This window comes from Pipistrellus kuhlii, unplaced genomic scaffold, assembly GCF_014108245.1.
Source record: "Pipistrellus kuhlii isolate mPipKuh1 unplaced genomic scaffold, mPipKuh1.p scaffold_m20_p_12, whole genome shotgun sequence".
NCBI lineage: Eukaryota > Metazoa > Chordata > Mammalia > Chiroptera > Vespertilionidae > Pipistrellus > Pipistrellus kuhlii.
This window is the reverse complement of record NW_023425427.1, coordinates 1,824,128-1,851,961: the sequence shown is the minus strand read 5'-3', so window position 1 is coordinate 1,851,961 and position 27,834 is coordinate 1,824,128. Positions and strand designations below refer to the sequence as shown.

Genomic DNA, 27,834 nt, shown 5'->3' with positions numbered 1-27,834 from the left:
AGCCTGTACTATCAATACATCAACACAGCTTGAAATCACAAACCTCCTTGTGTGATTCTGTTTAATTACTAGCACCTGAGAGACTGTGTGCTGGGGAAAGGCAGGATCGTGTCTGTGTTACTCATTGCTTTGTCCCCAAACCCAGCCCACCGTCTAGCACACGGTTGATGTGCAGTGAGTAATAGGATGAGCAAATGGAAGAAGTACTAGATTTGGAGACAAATTCCATGGGCTTCTTTCCTAGATCTGCAATTTTTACTTCTGCTGTGACCTTCGACATGCCTCTCTGTTCTCTGGGCCTCAGTTTCTCCATTTATAATTTACATGAGAATCTTTCTAGGTGCTCCCCAGCTCCCAAATTCTAGGTGGTGCCAACTTCATCAAAAGCAATGCTCTGCCCAATTCTGAACCCTAATGTAATCAGGATGCCAGGCCCTGACAAAAAGCAGAACAGATAAAAATCACTACCATCCTGGAGCAGGGGGCAGACAGGTGGGAGCCAGGGGTAGATAGATCATTGGAATATGTGTAGTAACAAATAAACTGATTGGAACATAGGCTAGAAGATCATGTGTTATCTTTGTGTGAAGGGCACTGCAACAGGGGACTCTGGATAGGGATGAGAGGAGTGATTATAAGTTTAGTTAGGCTGTTCAAGGGCAGATTGGGCCTCTCGTGTTTGAGGAAGATCCTGGAGGGGAAGGTGGCTTAGCTTCCCTGGATATTAGGGGGGCATCAGATGGGGTCACAGAGGGACCAAAGACTAGGGTCTGTGGGACCAAATGCAGTGGGTGCACCGGAGGTACTCGAGCTGAGGACGTATGCCAGCTGACCTATATTCTGGGAAGATCTCTCTGGCCATTCTCTTGAGAAAAACATGTAAGGGCAGAGGCAAGAGTGGTAGGAGGGAGGCCACTTAGAAGGCTAATGGGATAATGTAGGCGAGAGTTGATGGTGGCCTGGGCCAGGGACGTAGCCATGGAGGTGGAGAGAATGGTGGGACCCAGATAGTGCATTTAATTCATTGAGGTTGCTTAGTGAGCACTGATTCTATGCCAGGCACTGTGCTCTGTATTGGAGATAGTGAGCAACAGCAGCTGCCCTCCCAGTCCATTAGAACTTCCTATCTAGTGAGCTGGTTTCATGCTTTGGCAATAGAGATGAAAAATGCTACTGCTGTGTTCCACTCATGTGTACAGGTCCCAGGACCAGTGTTCACTCTTGTCTCTACATAAAGGGCCCAGGAGAGGATGACAAGGTCTTAGTCTGCTCGGGTTCTCACAACAAAATGTCATAGACTGGTGGCTGGAACAACAGAAACAGGTATCTTACAGCTCTGGGGGCTAAAAGTCCAAGATCAAGACTTCACAGAATTGGTTCCTGGTGAGGGTTCTCCACCTGGATTGCAGATGGTCAACTTCTCAGCTTTTCATTTTGTCCTCACATGGCCTTTCCTGGGTGGATGCAGGTGGGGGGGGGGGGCGCGGAGAAAAAGGGGGAGAGAGAGCGAGAGGGAGAGAGAGAGAGAGAGAGACAGAGATGCACTGTCCACTTTTTATAAAAACACTAACTCCATCATGAGGGCCCCACCGTCAGGGCCTCATCTAACCCTAATTAACTCCCAAAGGCCCCATCTCTACATACCATCACATTGGGGACTAAGGGTCCAACATATGAATTTGGGGGAACTATAGTCAAGACACTGCCACTCCCTTAATTTGCTCCAAACTGCACTGCCCTCTTGGTGGTCTCTGTTTTGTTTCTAGAGAGGCAGTCAGACAAAAACTGAAATAGTCCAGGCATCCAATTCAGACAGATCTGGCTGAAATATTGGCTCTGCCTCTAACTAGTGTATGGTTTTGAGCAAATGGCTTCATTTTCCCCCAAGCCTCAATTTTCTGTTCTTTTTCATCAGATGAAAGGGTACTCACCTTTGCCAGGTTATTATAATGATTATAATCAATACAAAGTGCCTGCCACATTATATGTCAAATATTCAACAAATAGAAATTATTAAATCAGGGGCAAAAAGGACTCCCAATTTTGGCAATGCTTAACCCACAAAGGACTTAACTGTGATGGATTTGAAGGCATGAAGACAGATGCTGAAAAGAAAGGATGTCCGCAAAAACCACTTAAAACACACATGTACTTAGCAATAGCCACCTCTGGATGTTTGATACCACAGGTAAGGAACCAACCTATTGCACCACACTGTCCTTTCTCCTTTCTCGGGACTGAAGGCAGCTTTCATGTCAGGGTAGATGACTAAAAGCAAGTGCGTGTGCATGTGCGCGTGCGTGTGTGTGTGTGTGTGTGTGTGTGTGTGTGTGTGTGTATTTCCATCCCCATCTCCTGGTTGCAGTATTAAATGTCCTTTAATTACAATTTTATTAATTGGCTCTGTAGCAACCACAAGGGGCACATGGAGACTGTCTCACAGGACAGCGCAACAGGATTTCACGCCGCATCACACAGGTCATGCGAAGTCAGGTGCCTCTCCCAGGAAGGGGTACACAGCCTTCTATGATCTCCCTAGTGACTGAAAATTCGCATACTAACGAATCCTGACTCCCTTGTGAGGCTTGGCGTGGGCCACTTGGACAAATGCTGCTTTATTTTAATAATTCACAATTATCCATCATATGCCAGCCAATGTGGCATAAAGATGTTTTGTAAGAGCAGCTGATGGAAGGAGACTTGACTTAGAAGAGTGAAAACACAGTACATATACAGATGATGTAGAATTGTACACCTAAAACCTATATACTTTTATTAGCCAATGTCACCCCAATAAATTCAATTTTTTTAAAAAAAAAGGAGAGAAACTGATGGGAAGTGGCACTGGTTTTTAATTAAATTAATGGCAGAGAGTGGGGCTGGCCAGGGTGTGGGATGAAAAGAAGGGATGGCATTAGCAGAGAATGAATGTTGTCTTTGTTCCAGGCACCGTTACATGCTATAGTTTATGCGATCTTCACGTTAACCCTTGGAGTAATTGAGACATTCCCTTTTATAGACTCCCTTTGTGGACGGATGACTTTAAGGTGGGTCAGGATTTAACCTGGGACTCTGGCCCAAACTCAATTTATTTGCGCTGACGGTGCTAGTAAGGGAAGCAAGGTGCAGAGCAGGACAGACAGACAGAAACACACACAGAGAGAAAGAGAAAATTGGAGAAGCATAGACCAAGGAGATAAACTGAGGCAGCTACAAAACCACAAAGATTGAGAAACAAAGGTGGCGGATGTGGAGACCCATGAAAGAGAAGAGAGACACGGAAGTGGAGGGGAGTAAGAACAGGAATTGCATATAATCAGGCGTGAGACTAGCGAAGTGAAAATTGGCCGGTTCAGCTGAATGTACACATTATGTAAAGTGGTATAATATTCCAGATGGAAGGAAGTGGGAAGGACAATTCTCCAGTTTCCATGGAAGCTGGCTGTGACCCTGGCCATCTGCCGGCATATGAGGCTGGGGCCACTCTGAGCAAGGGACCATCTGAAGCAGGGGGCAGAAGTCACACGTGTGTGACCCTCTTGCATTGTGGCATCCGTGGCTTGGGCGGGCCATGTACATTTGGCCCATGGTACTCAGGGCACATCTTGGCTCTACTTTTATAAGTGATTTTTATTTTAAACCCATAAAATAGCTGATGCTTGAAAAAGCCATCATTGCTTCTCTCTTGTAAAGAACTCTTTTGCAAAGTGAGTAATTACCCTCCGCTTAATTTACTTTGTATTTTTCACTTTGCTGTTTCAGGTTTGCTCAAGCAGTGAAGGAGTGCATGATTAATCATTGTGCGTTCTCAATAGAATAGTGTATGTTTTATCCTCACTGCATCTTTGTGAATGGGAGAGGGCCGGGCTGTTCCCCATCTTCTAGGTGAGGGGGATGAGGCTCAGAGATGAAGGGCCTGGAGAAAGGCCACGTGTTAACCGGTGGAGTCACAGCTGCAGGGATCCCTCACTCAGCAGGAATTCCAGGTTCTTCAACTGGAATGACATCCTTTCTGGATGTTGAGACGTCTGCATTGTATCTGCTCCAGGCTGTCGGTGAGGTTTCTTCGCCCCTTCCTTCTCTGTCAGCCATAATTTTCCCGGAGTTTCTTAGCCACATGCTTTTCTCCCCAGCACGAATCTGTAGATAGAGGGATGGAGGGGGTTAGGAGGAGAGGGAATGGAGCCAGTGGAGAAGTGTCACCCTAGCTGAGGCTCGTGGCCTCTCAGACCCCTGGCCACCCCCCACGGCCACCCACGTGATCTGGGTCAATGCCAATTAGTCCCCAAGTCCCTGAGATTAAGGAATTTGATCTCGCTGACACGATCACCTGCTGGTGCCACCAAAACCTTTTCGCCTCTTATTTTTTGCTTTTTCTTGCTCTCAAAGGTATGGTGATGAATGACAATGAGGGGCTAGCGGCTGAAATGCTGGTGTCCACATTTTCTCAAATGCCTTGAGAAGAACAAGGCTGAAACATCTCATCCCAGGAACGTAAGGAGATAGCCAAGAGAGGTGGCCTAGATGTCATCAAGACCAACCTCCTCACTGTGCAGTTAGAGGCTGAGTCCCGAGGAGGGAGGGGCCAGCCGCATTCACACTGCACATTCGGCTGTTAGACCTCTCAAGAAGGCAGCCTCACTTACAAATGTCTGAATTATGTTCACTTGTTATTTCACTCTAGTCATGTGACTCTGCCTCCCAAGCTGCTAGCCCTCCCCCACATACCCATTCCCTCCTCCAGTTCTGAGGGAAACCCTGACTTCAAAAGACAAGACTGGACTATATTAGTCTGGGAGGCATGGCTCTGTGGTTGAGTATCAACCTATGAACCAGAAGGTCATTGTTCAATTCCTAGTCAGGCACATGCCTGGGTTGCCGGCTTGATCCCCAGTATGGGGTGTGCAGGAGGCAACCAATTAATGAGTCTCTCTCATCACTGTTGTTTCTACCTCTCTCCCCCTCCCTCTTCCTCTCTGAAATCAATAAAAATGAGTTTGCCGACCACTGTGTTAGGCTAAGCCCGTGCCTCCCCCACCGCATGCCTGGCCCTGAGTTCGACTCCAGTGGCACAGAGTAAAGAGGCTAAGGCAGCCACTTTCCGAGGGCCCAGGGAGATGTCTTTTAAAGCCACAGCCACAAGAAGAGTCAATAAGAAAGTGAACAGTAGCTAGTCCCTGGCCTGCGGCGATATGTGATGACTGTGTTGGAAGCAGGTGAAAATGGAATCATAAGAGGATGACAGGGTTCGAGGAGCAGAGCCAGACAGCCGGGTGGCTCAGGAAGAAAGCTTTGCACTTATCTAGCCCTCTCATGGGCAGGTGACAGGCTCCTCTGAGTGGTGGGGGACAGAGCAGGCTGCAACCTCTGGCTGATGCTCCATCCTCCTGTGTCCGGGTCAGTGGGAGGAGCTATAGAAAAAGGCACTGGGTGTTGCTGGTTCCGGAAGCACAGGACTCAGCCCTGTAAATGATTTCATTAAAGCTGCCCTGATTTGCAGCTAAAGAAACTAAGGTCCCTTTGGCTTTGCAAAGGACGTATGCATCGACATTGAGACCATCCTTCCTCTAGAAAGTGTGTTCTCTTTCCTCTAAAACAAGAGGCTAAATTGGCCCCTTTTATCCAGGAACAATAGTAACAAAGACTCAAAACAGGTATGATGTTTTCAACAAGAAGAAATGTGCCCAAGATTGCTCTCAGGACTTTTAAATATATCTTTGGTCATTCCAGCAGATCGTTGATATCACTCATTATAGATTAGGAAAAAGATTCTGCAAGGCGAGGTGACTTGGTCAAATTCATACAAATGCTAAGTGCTAAGAGGCAGAGCCCAGATTTACATCCAAAACGAGATGATTCCAGGGCCCACAGTCTGAACCATCTCTTCAGCCCACCAGCCCTACATGATTCCCATGAGGCATTGTCTTTTTCTAAGTGATTTAGGAGAGCCTCAAACAAGATAAACTCAGATTGTTCATAACTGAGGGGTTCTGCTCTTTTTACCCAATTGTTTATGCAGTGAGGATGCATGTATCAAAAAGTGAGAATTCAATAAGTAGAAAAAATAAATATGTTAAAACCAGTGTAACTCATCTATAGCTAATAATACAGAGTTCTGGTAATTAGCACAATGAAAGTCTATTTCATTGAATTCCCATAAGGGAACCACTTTAATGAAGAGAGTAAACTCTTTTTTTTTTTTTAAGGGCTGCATTATTAATTCCATATAAATGTTTGTTTTTAATCTATTAAGACTATTTCAAATTCATTATATTAAGGAAATAGCCCTTGCAGATTTTGCTCAGTGGTTAGAGCATTAGCTTATGGACTTAGGGGTCTCGGGTTTAATTCCAGTCAAGGACATGTACCTCCTTGCAGACTCGATCCCTGGCCCCAGGTCGGGCCATGTGGCATGGGTGGGAGGCAACCAATCAATGTCTCTCCCACATCAATGTCTCTCTCTCTATCTCTCCCCCTTCCTTCAACTCTCTCTAAAAATCAATGGAAAATATCCTTGGGTAAAGATTAACCAAAAATAAAATTAATAATCCTTATTTGTTAATGCAATACATTGTCATTGTAAGACACTCAGACATGTCAGGGGAGGACCAAGGAAAAAAAAGAATCCCTAGAAATTGTTGCCAGGTATAATGTTGAATGATGGAAGCACCAGTGCCAGGAAAGGATGCTGAGGTCATGGCCAGGCACCCTGGATTTTAATCCTGTGATTTGGCCAAAAGCCTCTGCTCTCTGAGCTGTGTTTCCGCTTCTGAAAAACTATTGGTACTAGATTATCTTTAAGAGCTCTTCCTGCTATGATGTGAAATGGAATTCTATTTTAGACATTTTACCAGCACTCGTGTTTACACTTTCCGTCTCCTTGGCAAGTACATGTCATAGATGTATGAATGTTTCTTTCAGTCTTCAGCAGAACCATCATTATTCTAAGTGAAGTCACCCTGAATGTATGAACATTAGAACATATTTATGTATTCACTAACTCACCCCTCTACTCATGTGTTTAGTTAGCAAATGCACTGCCTACCCTTCATCGGGCACTATACTAATTGGTAGGATGTGGAGATGATTAAGAAAAGGTTTCTGCCTGGCTGGGGAGGCTGAGTGTTTGAGCATTGACCTATGAACCAGGAGGTCACAGTTCAATTCCCAGTCAGAGCACAAGTCTGGATTGTGGGCTCAATCCTCAGTAGGGAGTACACAGGAGGCAGCTGATCAGTGAGTCTCTCTCATCATTGATATTTCTACTGCTCTCTCTCCCTTTCTCTCTGAAATCAATATTTATTTATTTATTTTTTAAGAAAAGCTTTCTGCAAACAAACTCCCAGGTTAGTGGGGAGAACAGACAAATTTCTTGAAAAATGTCCCCATCCCATTGGCATAGGATTACTGTTGTGAAACGCACCCCTACTTGTGTAGGTGCCAGGCAGTGCAGCAGGCTTTGGACGCAGCGGTGAGCAAAATAGGTGTAGCCCCCTTCTTGCCAGAGCCTCTGTAAATGCCCGCAGTGAGGGAGCATGGTCACCTGGTATGCCTGAGTCCCCGGAGCTGCTCTTTGGCAGCCTGGCTGCCCTGCCATCCTCGGCTCTGGCTGTCATGGGCTCACATCTTGCAAGAAGGAAATGCTCGGTTGCAAATAGTGGAGGGTAGGCTGAGCCAGCGAAATGGGAAACAGAAGTCAATAAAGCCAATAGCCCCGGCATTGATGGACATCTTGCCGCAGTCACCTGGCCCAGCTGCTAAAGGAGATCACAGAGAAGGCTGAAATACACAGTGTCTTAGGGATTTGGAAAGGCAACACAGACAACGGACTCTCTTTGGTGCTCAAATTGAGGAACATTTACTACAGTTTTCCATCTTGCAGATGGAAAAACTGAGGCCCCACAAGGCCCCCACAAAGTCCCTAGAGCTGCTGTGTTGGGACATATCAGAATTCAGGGAAAGGAAAGGGGAGGAAACTGAACCATGAGCTTCACCCTTCACCACCTCAGTGTAATCTCACATCAGCTCAGTGAGAGTGGCGGCACTGCCATCCCATTCTGTAGATGACAAAACCAAGTCCCGAAAAGATAAGGTCAGTTTCCCAAAACCATGGGTCTAGGGCTGTGTTTGGCAAACTGCGGCTCTTTGGCCCCTTGAGTGTGGCTCTTCCACAAAATTCCATGGCCAGGGCAAGTCTATTTTGAAGAAGTGATATTAGAAGAAGTTTAAATTTAAAAAAAAATTGGCTCTTAAAAGGAATTTCAATCATTGTACTGTTGATATTTGGCTCTTTTGACTAATGAGTTTGACAAACACTGGCCTAGGTAGAAAGAAAGTGAGGACTGGAACTCAGGTCTGTCTGTAGTCAGCGTTCATTCACTTTTCCCTCGGCCTCACTTCCCATTCTCCAGGCAGCCTTCTGCCCCCCCCCCCCCCCCCCCCCCCGCCGGCCCCTGCCGCCACATGGATGCCTTTCATTGGCAGAATACATATTTGTTGTATACTGAGCGTTAGTAATTAATGACCCGTTCAGAGGTAGGGAAACTTGCCTCATAAGCACATAAGAAAGAACGAGCTAAATAGAGCAGCATCCTTTTCCCGTATAGATTTCTCATTCTCACTAATATTCCCAAACGGAGGGAAAGGAGGAGAAAGGACCTGTGCCTTTTCCGGCTGAGTCACTGATCAGAGAGACAGGAACTTCTGCCACTGCCCTTCCCAGCAGCCCTCCTTGCCCGCCCCGCCCTGACTCCTTGTCCCTTCTCCAGAGCTCACACCCTCACCTCTCCCATTATGAATCATGAGGACTGTGCCTTGTGGCAGATCATAAATCAGTCCTGGGAGTCTCGAGGACAAATCCCAGGACTTTTAATCTGTAATATTAGACGTGCTTCATGTGGTGAATATTTCATGAAGGGACTGTTGCATTTTAACACGTTGTTAGTGACCTACCCCTCCCACATCGGGGAATTGCTCTCATCCACATTTCAAGGATTTTAGCACTTTTTCCACTAAGTTCACTAATGGGCCCATCTGGTCTCACATACTTACAGCACCCACAATCAGTGGAATGCCCCGGGCATGATGCTGAGAGGAGAGTTAGAGACTACCCCTGCCATCAAGAAACCCCTTTTGATGGGCCAGGTATTCAGGGAAGGGGAAAGAAAGACTTGCTCTCTCTTCTCGCTTCTCCCTCTGCCTCTCAACAGTCTCATTCTGAATATTTTGAAGACTCTCTTTGACCCATTCTTCACCCTGTATTCTGTCTTACTACCTAGTTCGGCCAACATTTAGTAAGCCTGGGCTGATGGACAGCTGTCTCCTAATGCTGGGGGTACAAAGATGAGGCAGCACTGTGCTATATAAAACCAGTTAGAGTGTTTTTCAACACTCGGAGTGCTTTGTATAAGGTCGAATGCATAACGCGTAGAGTGAATCGGTGAAAACAGTAAGGCTATTTGATGAATACGAACGTTTTGGAACGAGGAGGAATGGGTGACAGTTGTACAACCGGGGTTGCCCTAGCATCATAGTCGCTGCCACGTGTTGTTTGGGTTGCACAAGGGTGAGAAAAGCCAGATCCGTGAGACATGTTGTTGTAAATAGCATGAGCTTGTTAGCACCTCGACTCCAGGCTCGGTACCCTCCTCAATGAAACAGAGATGACAGGAGAGTATTTTAATGAGGCCTGCATAAAACATAGTGTGGAGGCGCTCTCCGGTGCCCTAAATTCTAGCATATAACTGCCGAGCGTTTAGCCCTTTTTTTTAATTTTAGAGAATTTTTAATCTTTATTGAAGAAAGTTTTACAGATGTCCCCTTTTTTCCCAATTAACCCCTTCCTCTACACCCACTCCCTCCTCAGGCATCACCCCAGTATTGTGTATGTGCATGGGTTATGCATATATGCATCTAAGTTAATTGCTTAATCTCTCTCTACTCCACCTTCCCTCTGAGAAACATACTTTTTAAAAAATCAATTAAAGTCTGAAAGATGCAAAGTCCCTAAATCTCCCTCATTTAAATATATACTTTTTCTAATAAACGTGGTTTGAAAACTCACGTCAGACCATATAGAATGCCAGCAGGATGGAAGGACTGCAGTGTACCTGGGCATGTGCATGGCTGTGAGCACCGGAGGACTGGAAAATAATGCAACCTGACATTAATAGTCTAGAAACTTATCAGAGCCATAGCATGGTTATTCGTTCAGCTCGCAGTGCCGAGCACCTACTCTGTTCCAGGCAGTGAGCTATACCAGCCCACTTCCAGCATTTTCCAAGGTGTATTCCACAGATACTAAGCCTGTGACTTGTTCACCAGCAAGCTTCCCAAAGTGAAATCAGTTTAGGGAGTATGTGTATCATCCTCCTGCAAAAACACATCTATTAGCTCTGAAGAATGGTACCGTGTTTCCCAAACACTTTTTTTTTTCTAGATCTATTTTTGGTAAAGCATCTGTGAACATTTTACACATGCACCTTTGGAAAAACTAACAACTAACTGGATCAAAACCTTAAGGCATGTACAGTGGAGCAGGACAGAGAGTAGCAAGGGGATAGGACAGAATTTCTGAAAAACCTTTCAGGATTCTGAGCTCTGAGGCTAGGCCATGAGACATCCACTGACCATGCTAAATGAGGTTGGCCAGTGGTCGGCAAACCGTGGCTTGCTAGCCACATGCAGCTCTTTGGCCCCTTGAGTGTGGCTCTTCCACAAAATACCATGTATAGTGCCATTGAGACTTTGTGGCCCATGTACAGAAGTTGGTTTTCGGCTCTCAACAGAAATTTCAATAGTTGTACTGTTGATATTTGGCTCTGTTGACTAATGAGTTTGCCGACCACTGAGCTTGACCAAAAAGGAATACACTGAAGGCAGCATGGGATGCTGGCAAGAATTTGTTCAACTAAGCGTAAGACATGGCCAGAAAAAAGAAAAAAAAAAATAGCTGCAATACATGAATTCATAGATGGATGGAGGGAGAGATAGAGGGATGGATGGATGGATGGATGGATGGATGAGTAGATAGAAAGGTAGGTAGATGAAAGGGAACAAAAGGAAGGGAGGAGAGGAGAACAAAACCAATTAAAATAACCAAACAACAACTAAAATCTGGAGATTGTAAATGAAAACAATTCTTTTCCTAAAGGGAAAATAAAAAATATTTGGATGCGTGGCATTTGATTTGTGGCTTACAAATGAGCATGGATTGTTCACTCAGTTGGAGAGAATTCAATTTTCTGATTGCACTTTTATTACAAATGTACTTGATCATAACTTAGCTATTTGAGGACAAGCCCTCTATTTGTGACCACTGGGCCACTTTCTGTTTCCCTCAGTAAGCTATGAGCTCTTTCAGCATCAGGGTGTACCTTGATCTCTGTATCCCCTATGCCAGCAGAGAGCCTGGTAGGGCGTTGTGGTCGGGATTTGTTGAATGAATGGATGAATGAATGAATGAACGAAGGAATGAACAAACTAATAAATTCTTTATTCCCCACCTTGGTGGGTAGACCAGAAACCCCTCTTTCTGTGGGCAGAATGAAGCAGCTTGCTGTATTTTCTAAGAAAACACTGATACAAGGGGAGAAGATTATTTTGTGCAAACTGCATTTCACAAGACTGCTTTCTCTTCTTACTTACAGGAGAGTGTAGCTGCCATGAAGGTTATGCCCCCGACCCAGTGCACAGACATCTGTGTGTGCGGAGTGACTGGGGACAGAGCGAAGGGTGAGTGTCAAGGGACAGTGGAGGACCATCCCCACTTTCTCGGTTCCCAGGGCCCCCAAACCACTTCCCCAGGAGGACTCTTTTTCTGTAACATTTTTATTTCTTCAAAACCCAATAGAAAATGAATCTTGTTTCCCACCAAACCCCATTTTAGTATTAAAGGTACATGATGACTGTCCTAGAGAACACATGCTGACATGTAGTACCCCCTCCCTGACCACAAGTAATCCAAAAACGTTTCCTAAAGTGGACCGATGAGGAAACAGAAGCGGGGTTTTGTACATCACCCCATCATGGACAAGCTGGAATTAAAAGGGGCTGAGTTCATCCATATGATGGAGACATTCTTTTTTTAATATATACATAGTCTCGCCCAGTATAGGATTACTTCTGCAAAACTTGCTTGTTTATAAAACTACTCTTTTATGAATCCTTCCTACTTCTGACTACTTTTCTTTTCCTCCTTCCTATAGACCATGGCCTTACACAACACTTGAGAGGGGCTATGATTTGGTGACGGGAGAGCAAGCCCCGGAAAAGATTCTCAGGTGAGTTGAGAGTCCTGTCGGGGCACGATGCTGGGGAGTAGAGTAGGCTTCTCACGGGGAAAGTGTGATTACGCCTCCTTAGCTGATTAAACCTGTGCACTTATGGGCTGTAATGAGTACAGAGCGACCCTCATGGGCACAGATGTACCATCACGGCCTCGGTTACTATGGAGATCTATTTCTTATCTGTCTGGCATCTAGACTTAGGGACTGAGGTAGTTAACCTGAAAGAGACATTACTGATTATCTCGTCTAATGGTTTAAAAATATCCTATAACTGTAGGCCCTGTGCCTGCTAGCTCCATGAAATCTCGTGTGAGATGTCAATACCTAAGCTGATAAAGACGTACAGAAAATTAAGTGGCAGGCTGGAAATCAGATGTGGGTTCAAATGGATTCAGAGTGCATGCTTTTAACCTTTGTGCAGACCTCCCTGCTGACTCAGCAGTCATACATGGAACTCGGCGAGGTACCAGGAGTGCTTGGGAAGGCAGCGCTGCGATGGTCTCTGTCCTCAAAGAGCCCACTGTTTATCAGGAACAGGCCCTGTACTCACATGGGCTCCATGATTAATAGTTGTAAGAAATGACCATCCAAGTCTGAGCAGAGTGGGCCTAAATTGTACCTTGGAAAATGCAGGGGACTCAATTGGGTGGGGAAGAGAAAAAGGGTCCGAGAAGGGATGGGGGAGGAATCTATTTCTTCAGTTTTTACTCTGCTTCCTAGGGAGTTCCCCAATGGAAACTCTTACATTGCAGGTCTACTTTCAGCTTGGGCCAAGGACTCTGGCTTCCTGTCAGCAAAAGCTTTGTGGTCCCGCCTGTGGAGCTGTCCATCAACCCCCTGGCCAGCTGCAAGACTGATGTGCTCGTCACAGAAGACCCTGCAGATGTCAGGTAGGGAAGTCCTCTCCAGTATCCTCATAGCAAGGACTTCTTGGGGCCCTGGAAACCCCTGTTTCAGGTCCACAGGAACTCCTGTGAAGAAGTAGCCTTCACATCATTGCAGTAGGCAGCTGCCTTGTAGATGATATGAGGATCTCTGTTAAGTATGCCATACTCCATGCTCCCAATAGTGCCCTCCATTGGTGGGCCTCGAGGCCTTGTATTTCAACATCCTTACTCTACTTCAGGGCACATATAAAATATGGGATAGACTAAAACATCACCTGGCACATCACGGGATCATTAATGGGCTTATCAAAGACGATTACTTAATCCTATATCGGAGAGTCACGAAAGTGAATGGTAGAGAATGCGATGCTTTCTGTGGTGATTTTGGGCTACTTCATATATTCTCAATGTCCAGGTCTAATGTGTTTGTTCTTTACTCATGAAGGAATGGAGACTGCATCCCTCCTTACATGTTTTATACCTTGTAGTTAACTTCATTGTAGACTGGCTCTTCTGTGTGTCAAACAGTTGCTTACATATCATTCTGTCCCATTAGTGGAGACTATCTTAAGGTCAAAGAAAACAACTTATTTAGCTTCTTAATCCCCAGTTCCCAGATCATACTGGACCTCTACTAAATGTTTATTGATTTAATTAAACCAGTGGTCTTAGATTTGATCCTAGTACTATATTGGAGCTTTTTACTGTAGGGTTTTTTCATTTCTCCCAATTGGATTAGGAGAAGCATTTTAGAAATTTAAATGTTATTAAAAGTGGACTCCGAGTATACTTTTAGAATTGGCGTATTAGCCCGTGAACTTGAACTTGGAGTCATGGCGATTCCTACCCCCAGTGATTGTTACTCTATCACTGCCTTTGGGTCATTCTGGGACAAGATGTTATCATATGTCCATGGCACCTTGATGGGAAGCTGCTAGAATCCAACTATCCCTGCTTTACATGTTGTTTAGTCTTATCTTCTCAACTTTTCATGGGGGGGATGAACTAGATGTGATTTTTTAGGCTCTTGGTATTTTCCAAAAGAGGTAGTTTTTTTATTATAAAAAAAAAGAAGAGATTGCAAAAGGGATACCATTTAGGAAATGAAGTGGTAATTATGAATATCTAAGATGGTTTCAGGCATACATAATTAATGATAGATTGTAATTTTCCATTTTTGATAGAAATTGAAGTCTATGAGACCCTTAAAGCATGTGGAAAGGTTCCTCTGTATTGCACATTTTAAAGGTGGAATGAAGACCACCTGGTTGAAAGACTATTAAAGATATCCAATCAGCTTGCCTGAAACCAACTGCAAGACGGTCTCTACTGACTTTCCTCAGAGTTCTGTACTGTTGACATTGAATTTGTGGTTTTAGTGAAGCTGTCAGACTGACTGATGGGAATCCTCACCTTGGGTTAGAATCCCATCTCTGCCATGTATGAGCTATATGATCCTGGTCACCTCCACTTGCCCAGTTTTCATTTCTTTGCCAAATGGGATAATAACAGCGCCTTCCTCACAGAGGGTAGTAATAATTCATATCCATTGATCATTTCCTATGTTCCCAACACCTTCCTGATGTCTCATTACATCCATATGTCAGCCCCATGAGTTGATGCTATTATTATTGTTTTCATTTTACAGAGTAAAATATAATGAGTCATAAACGTGATGCCTTTACTAGTTAAGTGATGGAACCAAGTTTCCACTCAGATCTCTCCAGCTCTGGAACACATGTTCCTAAGTGTTTCATTGAAGCATTTCCCAGGAGTTGTAATGATTCAATAGCATAAGTAAATGCTGGTACATAATATACTCCCAAAGTTACATTGCACCAATTTTAGGTGAATTGGAGTCCCAATACAGCAAAGTTCCAGTAGAAACTGGTGATAGTGGGGGAGGCAGTGTTGGGAAGGTGATGTACTGTGTCATACTGCTGAGAAAGACCATAATTTTCAGGATAAAATAGCTGCTTGACCTCCTTCAATCTGAATTACATTAAATAGCAAGCCGGCCAAGAAAGTCCCACAGTATCAATCTTCAGGGACTCTAACACATCTTTGGAAATGTTCAAAAGAAAAGAGAAAAATATCAGTTGTAGACTGCATTTCAGGGAGAGTATTGCATGTAGTTGGAAGGAATACTGTAGAACATTGAAATGGGGGAGACCTCAAGGGGCATGGTCCAATAGCATTAGATGTCCCTTGAGCTCCGGCTAATGATGTTGTGCCTGGTTACCTGGAGGGTGTGCTTTCAAGTTGGGGCCAGAGCAGAGTTGCTCAGGACTGCAGAGGAGATGAAAATCTGCAGCTATGAACCCTCTTCTCTACCCTTTCTCGACAAACCAGGAAGCCTCTCCTTTAAGGAAAAGTTATGCAAATAACTGAAGAGTACTGGTTTGATTCGGGCGCTAAATTATATATTATCCTTCTCGGCCCAAATACCTTTGGGCTTGAAGCGAACACACAGAATGACAGCCTTTTAAGTTTTCTCTTGAATTTACCTCTTACAGGCCCATTGGTTTCACTGTGAGGGTGGGGAAAAGATTGTGATAATCTCCATTCAGCAAAATCTGTGCTGTGTAGGTTGAGCTTTTCAAGCTGTATGAATAAACCTTGTTTGACATGCTAATGCCCAGGCAAGCGTATCAGGGTTGTTTAAAGAATTAATAAGTTCTAACCAGGTGATATGTGCAACATTAATAAATAATAGATCATAATTATAGATAGCCAATAACATGCCAAGGAATCACAACAGAGAGATAATAAGCAGAGTCAGAAAGAAAAAGAGCAGCCTTCCGGTAGGATTGTAAAGGAAAACTTAAGAGTCGCTTTGCTAGTTGATTTTTGTATTTTAGTCTGTGACATAATATTGCATAAGTAAGGAATCTAGTATTATGGGAGGCAGAGCAATTTAGCAGTTCAATGTTCAGGCACTATCTATCTGGGTGGCTATATTTAAAAGAACTGATGATAAGAAATGTCAGTGAGGATAGGGAACAACTGGAAATCTGACACCCTGGTAGTGGGAATGGAAGTTAGACTGACCACTTTGTAAACCTGTTGAGAAGTATCTACTTCAGTTGAATGTCTCCACATTCTATAACCCATAGGTTCCACTCTGAATAATATACCTAACAGAAATGTGTATAATGCATTTAGGTATATTCATTTGTATTGCTAGAAAGCTGGGGGAAATCCACAAATTGATAAAAATGAGACATGAATTATGGAATGATTATACACTGGAATACTATTAATAATGACTATTAAAGAGCACAACCACCACACCCATCACTATTGATGAATCTCACTAATATCACATTGAATTATGGAAGCCATACACAAATAATGGAATTAATTTTGGGGGGGAGTCAAAAGTTACATGTAGATTTTCAACTGTGTGGAGGTCATGGGGGAGGTCAGTACCCCTAACTCATATGTGTTCAAAGGACAACTATATATATTTATATAAAGATCAGAACCAGTAAAACTAATCCATGAAGGTAGAGGAAAGGATGGGTATTACCTTTGCTTGATAGAGGGGCAGTGGTGTGGGAGAACACAAAAAGGTTTTTGTGAAGCTGATAATAATTAATTCTTGATCTGAGTGGTAGGTGCCTGGGTGTTTTGAATCTGTAAAATTCTACAGCTATGATTTGCACTCTTCTTTATGTATGCTTTGTTTTGATTAAACATAAACTTTATGATATAAGGCAATTTACTTTTTTTAAAGGCATGGGCTTTGGAGCTCAGCTGAGCTGAGTTCAGTTCCCAATCCTTCATCTGTGTCCTGCAGGAGCTTTTCTGTGGCCGTCAGCCCTTGTGGGGATTGCAGATAGCACCTATGACTAGAAGGTGAAACTAAATGACCTAATACATTAAAAAGCACTGAGTCAGGCACATGGTGACCTCAAGAAGTATCAGTAATTACTTTGCTGTTAGTGTGGCATAGTATAGCAGTTTTTTATGTTCATCTTTTTAATTCTTTTCTATTTCTGTTTGCTGAAAGGCCACAACCATTCTATGATGCATCTTAAAATCAATAATGTCTTAGTATTGAGCATTCCCATCAATCCCTTTGTCAGGGGGCGTGGGGGAGACTTCAATGAGCATGCCAAAGCTATACCTTGTGGTAAGTCTGGGGGCTTTGTGTGCATGGAGATATCTGCAGAATAAATGCAGAGGCACGTATGTGGGACACACCGTGTGCCTTGAGGGGTTGGAAAAGGAAGAAAAAATCCTAACCAAAGGAATTAGAAAAGCATTTGCAGGAAAGAAAACATTAGCAATTAACCTTGGACTGTGGACAGCATTGGGCTGTATGGCATCTAAGGTGGGAGGGAGGTCTTTCTGGTGCCAGGAGCAGAAGGGCCAAAGATGAGAACGCTCCCCTGGACAGCTCCCTCGCCCAAACTGGCCCAGCAGGAAGCCACTGGGACTGAGGTTTTCAGCATTGGAGACTCTAATGATGGCAGCTACAAAGGTGGAGGAGCTGAGCACTCTCTCATTAAATTGCAGACAGCTTCCTTTCAACTCCGAAAACCTTGGCGAGGCCCATCCTGTGTGCCTGCCACTGGCCAGGGACTGGAGGGGAACAGACATGAATAAGGACCCCCATGGTGTAGCGAGGAGCATGGAACAGGACTTGAGAGATGAAATGAAAGATACTCGTGGAGAGAGAAGCATGGCAGACAACACTTATTGCTGTGCCCTGGGCCTTCTTCACCATTTCAGCCAGAGCGGGTTCTTCCTATGAGAGAGATGCGAGGCTAGCTGTTATCGTTGGAATAATCACCATCCACGAAGCCCAGCTCTTGGAGCCCCTTAGTGATTTTTCTATGATCTCAAATCAATGGAAACTGAGTGGGGAAACACTGTCAAGTCCCTGCCTGTTGTGGAGGGAACTATGGGATGTCGTAAAGCACACTGGCACTGCTCAGTGGGGGACAGTTTTCTCACTGAATTCGTTCTGAATAGAAATGAGAATGGTTCCTTGTTCTTTCGGCCTCTCCATTCCAAGCACTAAGAGTTTATTGCACACCTACTGTATGCCCAGCTCAGTATTGGAGGTATGACAGTGTGAAGACTAGAGATCTCCGTGCACGGATTGAGACAACATTGCAAACAAGAAGATGCCATGCTTTTGGGACTGGGGAAAGGGATAGTGGGAAAGTTCAGGCTGAGAAGGGGCACAGGGAGGAGGTGACTAAACTCATCTGGGGATTACAGGGAAGACCTTTGAGAGGAGAGGACTTCTGGGCCAAATTGTGAACTATCATCCAGGAACCTGGAAATGCTACCTTATTTGGAAAAAGGGTCTTTGCAGATGTGATTAAGTTAAGAATCCTGAGACAGGTTGGTCATGCTGGATTATTTGCATGAGCCCAAAGAACCATAACAAGTGGCATTTTAAGGCAGAGTGTCCAAGTGCTTGACTGAAATGAGCTCCTTTAATCTTCATGACTAGCCCCATTTAATGCACGAGGAAACTGAGGCACAAAGAGTTTATATTACTTGCCCACAGTCACACACCAGTAAACAGCATAACCCAGATTCAAACCTGAGAATCAGACTCCTTACTCCATACACCTCATCTCTAGGTGTTGATGCCTCTCTTTGGCCTGTTTGGGGACATTTGCCAATATCCCAGTGCCATAAGAGGAAAATATAATTTGCCAGACGTGGGCCGCCAACCCACTCTTGAAACCAGCAAGATTAGAGGGACCTTTAGCCTGTGGATTATAGGCAGGTAGTTCCCCCCAGGAAATCAGGACAGACAATGAATGGATGTTGGACACACACACATACACACACACACACACACACACACACACACCCTCAGCTGTTCTCTCCATGGACAGAGCCTGGGGCTTTATGTGGCATGCCTGATGCAGGAAGTTCCGGTGCAGCGTGTCTGGAGTATAGTGCCCAGTGGCAAGTGGTGGAGGATAAGTGAGAGTGGGAGAGGAAACTGAATACCCTCTTTCCTCAGCTGAGGGCCATCTGGCGTAGCACAGTGAGCAAAAGCCTCAGGGCTCCTGAGAACACTGTGCCCACCACTCCGGGGTCCCCAGCAGATGCTCTTGTGTGACTGTTCCAGATACCAAATTCTGGCTCAGGAAATGGAGACCATCAGTCTTACAGCAAAATCCTCCACAGAAGCACCCTAGGTGCCCCTGTGTGATGGGCACAGCTGCTGAGCTTAGACACGCGGAGACTGGGAAGAGAGTGTAGGCTTGAGATCCTGCAGACGTGGGTGCAAATCCTGACACCCCAGTTGGCTCCCTGAACTTCTTGGGCCAAGTCAGTTCACCTCTCCAAACCTCCATTTCCAAACCTGCCCAATCCAGATTGTTGTGTTTCCCTCAGATTTCGTTGTTAGGACTGCATAACATTTGTAGAATAACCCGTACAGCATCGATGTGTCATTGGTGTTGAAGGAGTAGGAGTTTTAGGAGTTTAAGCAGGCACTGTAGTAAAGATACGGAAGTGAGCACATGATGCTGTGAGGTCAGGAGACTCAAATTGGAGTTCCTGGCACAGAAGCAGTACCATAGTGAGAAGGGATGTGTCATCTTTCCTCCTGACCATGGTAGACATCAATGGCAAAGGCAAGAGGGAAGGAATAGCAGGCCATCAGGTATGTGGAGTAGGCAGGAGTGAGGCCAGGCCAAGGCAGGGGATAACATGTTAGGAGACACCTGGATGGGAAGGCCCAGCCAACACAGTCTGGGGAAAGTACCTGATAGAGGCCTTGTTTGGTTTGATTCTCAATATTCCTCCTTCCTCCTACAGTTGAGTAATGCTGAGTGTGGATTTTGTTAATGAGTGTGTGTGTGTGTGTGTGTGTGTGTGTGTGTGTGTATGCATGTGCACATGTGGACACACTCACGGCAGTTGAGCACTTCCCTTCCCAGCAGGGATATTGAATTAGAGGTGGGCCTTCTAAGTTCTCATTAGCATTTCAGCCCTATCATGCCTCTGCCACTTTCCCCTTCCTCACCAATTATTCATGCAGACACGCAGACATTGCCAAAGAGAAAAGAACTTCAATAGGCAATCAATCCGCTTACCTGCTGAAACACAGAAGAGAGGAGGATTGGGTGAAGGGAACAGTGAGGGTGCTGGATCCATGGTGCCCAGGTTCAAATCCCAGCTCCACCACTTACTAGCTGATCTTAGTTAAGTTCCTTACACTTTCTGAGCCTCAGTTTCCTCTCTGTAAATGGGAATGTTAACTGCTCTTATATCTCTGGGTTCTTTTGAGAATTGAATGAGATACATTTAAATGCTCAGCCCTATAGTTATAGTGATGGCTCCCATGTATTGAGCACTTCCTGTCTGTCAGGCCCTGACTGGGCACGCTGCATGCATTGGTTCTGACTGAACAACAAGTCAATCCTGGGGTAACTACTGTTTACAGATGAGGAAGCTAAGGCTCAAAAGGTGTAAGTTATCTGCTCACCTATTACGGTGAATCCCACAGAATCAGGATTTGAACTCAGGCTATTTAGTGAGGAGTCAGGAAATGCTGGATACTGTGGAGGAGGATTCTTTGTAAGATCAAGGGGCTTTCTGTCTTAGTCCACAGTGCGTGAGGAAGTCCATCCTATGCTGGTGGAGGACGAAGCGTTAAGTGGGAAAGGGGGCAGCTTCTGGGAGAACCAGGGAGTCTGTGTGGCACTCACAGCTGCATTCCTGGAATCTGGGCATCAAAACCTGCCCTGCACAACCATACCCCTCCTATTAGGAGAAGGAAGCCCCTCTGGGAAGCATTAGTACAAGGGCCTCCATGCGCCCTACCAAGTGGATGTACTGTATACCCACAGCTCCTCACCGCCTCCCTGCCTGTCATTCAGCCAGTAAGCCTGGAGACATATATATTTCCCCCGTTTGAGTTTAGCGATCCTAATAAAAGTGAAGTCTATTAGGATGAGTTTCTGCCCAGGCTCGGTAAATCTCTCCAAACGCCGATCAGCACCAGATCTCCCTTAGCCTTGGCCACCGAGGAGGCTGGAGCATGCGCCAACTGTCAGCCCTGGCGAAAGGGCCACGGCAGGGGCTCTGCTAAATGAAACTCAAATGGAAACTTTGCAATATAAATATTGAAGTGACCCCGGTTGGATACAGGAGAACCAGTTAGCTAAGCTCCTCGCTGCCATGCAGCAGATGCTAAATTATTAAAACTTTAATAAATGTAGTAATAAATATTTGATGTTGAATTACAGAAGGCTTTGCAGATACAGTGAAACTGAGAAATGACTTGTTACATCTGCATTAGAAGTTAAACACTTTTCAACTTCTGATGTTGAGATGGGACTGCAGGTTTTTAGAAAAAGAGAGAGAGAAGGGAGAGACATGGAAGCATGATTCTTGGGCAAGCAGGCTGAGCTGGGAGTCGGGGCACCTGGGTTTCATTCCTGAATCCACCCCAAAGACAGTGATGAGTGGCAGCGTGGGCATGCTTTCTGGAGAGAGGCCTTCACACAGCTTCTCCTATGTGGTTCCATAGCCATCTTCCTGATGCTTTTTTTTTTTTTAAATATATGTTTATTGATTTCAGAGAGGAAGGCAGAGGGAGAGAGAGAAACACCAATGATGAGAGAGAATCATGGACTGGCTGCCTCCTTCAACCCCCTACTGGGAACCAAACCCTGACCTCCTGATTCATAGGTCGATGCTCAACCACGAAGCCACACCTGCTGGGCAATAGAAGCTGTTTTGAAAGCCCCCTTTCCTCTGGTGAGGACACTGACATTCTAAGACCTTGAACAGTACAGCTGGTGGGCAGGCAAGTTGGAATCTGAGTATAGGATTGTGCTCTTAGGACCCTGAGTCATTCATCATCTCACCATGCCTCCCTCCCTGCCCATGTGGAAACCCTTCCTGGTCTTTATTAGCCAGGATGTCTTGGGTTTCAGGGGACAGAAACCCAGTTAAAATGAGTTTAACGACAACTGTATTGGAAGGGCGTCATGATCATGAAGGGAAGGAAAGGTGAGATGTGAGCATAGCCTCTGAGGTGAGTCGAGGGAATTGCAACATTCCGTCTCCCTTCTCTACTTCACTTCTGCATGGCTACATCCTCTCCCAGGATGCAACTCCTTCCTGCCATCCCCATCCACCTGTGGCAGTGGTGTGCTAATCCTGCCTCCTGAGAGTCTGTTCTTACCACCAAAGAGTGAAGGCTTATCTTCCGTCAGCTGCTGTTTGTGAAAATTCTGGACCAGGAATCTTAGGGGCCTGGCATGGGCTAGCTGCTCACCTCTAGTTAGTCATCTGTGATTAGGGGGCAGGGTCACCAAGCACAGGCACAGCCATGGAAGGGAGAGGAGGACCATGAGCTACACATCTACTCCAACCCATTGGGCTTCTGTATAACCATCTACCTGAGAGGCTGGGCTAAATCAGAGGTGCCAGATATCAGACATCTCATTTGCCTACTCAGATCAGTGAGTTAGGGCTGCCCGGGATGTTCTGTTGGGAGGATTTCTCAGGCTACAAACAGACTCGGCTGGGAAAAGTGAGGTGACCAGCCCACAATTGACGCCTTCAGTCTCGGATGGGAGTTGTGAGCACAGAGGCATCTCTGAACTTGGTGGAATTCAGAGGTCTTTCCAGCTTTGCATCTGATTACTTGATGGCTGTGTCCACCTGCAAAATGAAGAGAGATCTTTGCTTGCTGAGGGGCAGAAGAAAGTCATGGGGATGGAGATATTGAGGCTGAATTAGAAATGGGGCTGTCTTACTCCCTTTATCTGCTTTTGTCCACCTATCTGTTCCCTCAGGGTATATTTGGACAATCTCATCTTGATGCCAATATGTTCCTGAGATAAATTTCTGACTTGAGGCAGAGTCGAAGGCTCCATGTAGCTGCTTCCTAGACACTGTCTGGCTGGATCCCTGTCACTTGTAATGTATTGCAAATGGAATGCTCCAATTTAAGCTGCAAACCGACCACCCACATTGCGGGGGACTTAAAATGCATCTTGGAATTCCGAGACATGTTTAAACCACTATAGACTCACCAACTAGGACCTGCTGCCATCACATTGGTGGTTCTAAGTGGACAGAATCCCCTCTGCCTGCCAGGATCTCACAGTGTTCTCTTAGAAATCCCTGGACTGGTCTTACCCAGACAGGCCAGACCTTAGCAGCACCTCAGGAGTCACAAGATAAACAATCATGTTGCCTTCTAAGAGTCCTCTATGTGTAACAAGGCTGGGGTAGTCATGGTGAAATGGAACCGCCTGGGAGGGGCCTGTGACGTGGCTCTATGGATCTGGACACTGGGCCTGCACGGGTGCCAGAGGGTGAGGGAGGCAGCTGTGAGGTGCCCAGTCCCGAGGGTGAATGCACCATCTTCAGGAGGCATGATGGGAAGCAGTCAGGGAAGCCCACAGTTCCACATACTCCTGAAGGGCCTGGTCTTCGGGGAAAGATTTTAGTAGCCCGTGAAAGATGAGGTATCATCAGTCAAAAGGAAAAGGCTTACTTTTCTCATCTGTGACGTGGGCCTTGAAGGGGGTGGTTTTGTCCTCAGAGGACATTGCCAATGTCTGGGAACATTTTTGGTTGCCACATTTGGGAAGGTGCTATTGGCATCTAGCGGCTAGAGCCCAGGGATGTTGCTAAACATCCTACAATGCACAGTGCACCCCTTTCAACCCCCCCATTTCAGTAGTGCCAAGGTTGAGAAGCCCTGCCTTAGATGATATTACATTAGCCCTATTGAACAGATGAACAAACTAAGGCTCAGGAGGCACGATTTCAAATTTATGTTCATTCCATTGCACCCCTACAAAGTCCCAATTCTAAAGGGGTTGGGATAGGGTGCAGATTCATAAGCCAGAAATTGCAGCATGAAGGGAAAAGCTGGCATGCATAGACTGAACCTGGGACGACAGGAAGGTCTCAGGAATAACGTTGTTTGCAGGCCAAGAGTGCTATAGGAACCCTTTCCTCTGGTCCCAGGGGCTGCCTGAGTCCAGCGCCCAGGCTGTGGAGGCAAGTGGCAGCATCGCAGGCAGGTCTAACAGCAACCGCTCCTGCAAAGTGTGCGGAGACACCCCGCCTGCCCTTGCTGTGACGGATTTTGAACATTAAAAAAAAGTTTACAATCCCAGCCGGGCAGGCATAAATCACAGCGCCTCTGTGCAGAAGCAGCAGACGTGACTTATGGCCCCATCACTATGGCAACGGGAGCCCAGTGGGCACAGGCACAAAAAAGCCACTTGCGCCTGACAGGCCTGGGTGGGGCCTGATGAAGAGGCAAGTGTTCCGGAGAAAGGATGGATTCTCTGGAACTCACTGCTCGTGTGTCTTTGCTCTTCCTCGGAGCGAGCCCCTGGCTCCTTCCTTCCTCGTACCATCCCCAGCCAACAGGAGTGTTCCGGGTGGGAAGGAGATTTCTGCTTTTACCTGGAAGGTTTGCCTCACAGACCCTTGGAGCCCGGGAAGACCCGGCTGGGCCTGCCTGGCCTGCTCCCTGCGCTGAGTTACAATGATAGCTCCCACGTCTTCAGCTCCAATCCATGCAAACACTGGGCAGATATTTCTTCCTGAGTGTTGGCAGATTGGCCTCTTAGATTTCCTTCCTGCCTCCTTGACCCCTCTGCCTGCAGCTAAAATATATTCTCAAGATGGCAAGCCTACTTTAGACCTCTCCATCGCTCTTCTGTGCCTGTTGCTAGGAAGATAATGCCCACCCTTCTCAGGGGGAATCCAGCCATTGGTGTCTAGCCTTGCTTCTCTCTTCAGTCACGTCCCCCAGGTCCCTCCTAGAAGCACCAGCCTTCTTGAGTGCTTGTAGTTCCTTGTGCCTCTGTCCCTCCTGCCTACAATACAGGCAGCATTGGCCTGTTCATCTGGCTGGCTTCTCCCCATCCATCAGGGCTCAGAATATGCTACCTCCCCCAGGAAGCCTTATCAAATCTCCAAAGTCCCATGGAGAAGCCCTGTCTCCGCCTGCCCATAGCATCTGACATTGCCCCATTGCTGAACTCACTTTCACCACAAGGCTGCTGAGCTCCATGACCCCTACTACCTTCCTGCCCAGGTCAGCGTTTCCTCTCTCTTGGCATGGCTAGCAACTCCTCACCACACTTCCTGCCTTCATTCCTGCTACCCTCAAATCCAGGCCTTGGGATATTTTTTCCCAACACAGAATCCTCATTTTGTCATTCCTGATGGAACTCATCCATAGTTGAGTTATAAGAAGTCCAAACGTCTCGCATGCCTCTGCCTACATCTCCTGCCTCCACTCTACATTGCACTCTGCAAGTGTTCATGTCTAGGTTTCGTGTCTGCTTTCTTGTCACCAAGTCTATTTTGGATGCACAACATTCAGCACCACTACCGGTTCCCAATGAGTAAGATCACTTCTACTTGTTCTTTAGGTCTCAATTCAAATGTCTCTTCTTCTAGGAAGCCAGGTCTTACTGTTTAGGTTAGGTGAGGTGAGTGGCTCTCCAGCCGGGTACATGTGTGTCACCTGGCAAGCTTTTAAAAGCCATGGATGCCTGCGGGAGCCCAAGTGTGAGTTTGAAAAACAGCATAGTCACAATCCCCAGGCCTCTTTCTACAACCATCTCCTGGCCCCTCAGCTGTTCATGCCAAAAACACATAACCCAGATCTCATCATCAGCAAACATGAGGAAGACCAGACTGGAAGGCATCCTACAAAAAAGCTCACCTATATCTTTAAGAATGCCAAGGTCACGAAAGACAGCCAAATGAGGAGAGCTAGCCAAATTAAAGGAGTCCAAAGAAATGGTGTGGCATATAAACTGGGATTCTTTTACCAAGATATAACTCACAGCTAAAATTGCAATGTATTCAGAGTGCACAATATGTTGATTTGATATACATTTACATTGTGAGAGGATTTCCACTAAGCTGGGGTTTTCTTCGGCTATAAAGGACATTAGCAGGGGACACATAAAGAAATGTGCAGATTAGACATTAGTCCTGTAGCAGTGATAATCTCCTGCTGTCAACAACTGAATTATAGTTATTAAAGACATTTTTGCTTTTAAAAAGTGGACATGAAGTATTTAATGCTAAGGGGGCATCATAACTTTTTTTTTATTGACTTCAGAGAGAAAGTGAGAGAGAGAGAGAGAGAGAGAGAGAGAGAAGCACCAATGATGAGAGAGAATCATTGATTGGCTGCCTCGTGCACGCCCCCAAGTGGGGATTGAGCTTGCAACCTGGGCTTGTGCCCTTAACCGGAATTGAACCCAGGACCTTTCCATCTGAAGGCCAATGCTCTATCCACTGAGCCAAACCAGCTAGAGCGAGGGGCATCGTATCTTTAACTTAGTCTCAAATAATTTCAGAACAAAATACAATATGTGTGTACATATTGTACAAAGACACACAGCACACATTCACAACTACACACACACACATACTACATTGTGGTGGCATTCAGACAGAAGCAGTTGTTAAAAGCTGCCAGTGGGTTCAGTGTGTGTGTGTACAGAGATAAAATGAGAAAAAGGAGAAACAAGAAAAATTGGAATGCATGAGCTCTCAAATTTTGTTCTTCCTTTTCAAGATTGTGTTGACTATTCTGGGTTCCTTGTGTTTCCATATGAATCTAGGGCAAGCTTGTCAATTTCTATAAAAAAAAATAAAAAAATAAATAAAAAAAAAGGCTGGGATTTTTATAGGGCCAGCGACATTGAACCTGTACCTCAGTTTTGGGAAGTATTGCCATCTTAAGGATTCACTGATGCCAAACCATCAGCAGTCACTAAATGCTCTTGTTGCCTCGGTGAATGGGGGAGTTCAAATCCCCAATGGTCCTTCCACTATAGACATCTTAGGGGAACTAGTGGGTCCAAGATAAAGATCTGAGAGACAGTCTCCTCCAGCCCTTCCTTTTAGAATGGAGAAACTGAGGCACAGAGGTGACATGGCGTTACCCACCATCCCACTGTGGGACAGTGGAACAGGCCACCTGGGTCCCTGTCAAGAGCCAATTCCGGTTTTATCAGCTGCCTCTCCGTGGCCCCGGCCAGCACAGACATTCTTTCTTCTGGAGTCACAGACAGCTGAGCAGGACTGGACCCCTGGTTGGAGGTTGTAATGAAAAGCAACCTGGACCCAGGGGAGGCAGCTCTGAATGCCGTTGCTTCATGGCTGTGACCGAGACTTGAGGCCAACGTCAGCGGCCCTCACTCCTGACAGCAGGTATGGATGATGAATGGGCAGCTTAGTGTGATGGAGCAAATTGATCATTGCATCACCGACCACAACTTATTCATTTCTGCAAAGAGGGCAATTCATTATCCAGCATGTCACACTGCCCGTGTCATCGCCGGCGATAAAAGCCGGGGCCTCGCAGCCCGTGCATCTCATCACATCTCACCTCTTCTTCATGGGAGAGCGAGGCTGCTGGCGCGGGGGGCCCTTCCCCGCCTGGGCGGACTCTGAGGGCTTCTCTTCTGCGCCAGGGAATGAATAGGAGCCAAACTCAAGGGCTTTTAAGCCAGTCCACAATAGCGAATACGTCGCCTGTTTCAGCCCAGCCTTATGCCCCCTGGAGCACAACGTTGAGAAGGATCCTGAGACTGCATGTAAGCTCCATAGGAATGAAAGCAGAATCATGTAGCGATGGCTGGGGTGGGGGAGGAGGGATGAGGAGT

General features: G+C 45.9%; 1 protein-coding gene across 3 annotated transcripts in view; it reads left to right on the top strand.

Annotated features, from left to right (window-relative positions):
• The window catches only part of ASTN2 (astrotactin 2), a 700,161-nt gene that overhangs the window by 315,781 nt on the left and 356,546 nt on the right, over positions 1-27,834 (top strand). For 2 of the 3 annotated variants that reach the window (XM_045579858.1, XM_036432814.2), the window contains 3 exons: positions 11,649-11,733; positions 12,207-12,281; positions 13,040-13,177. In XM_045579858.1, coding sequence (XP_045435814.1) covers positions 11,649-11,733; positions 12,207-12,281; positions 13,040-13,177 — 298 coding nt within the window. The remainder of the gene's footprint in view (positions 1-11,648; positions 11,734-12,206; positions 12,282-13,039; positions 13,178-27,834) is intronic. The other variant, XM_036432815.2, reaches the window with a different exon arrangement.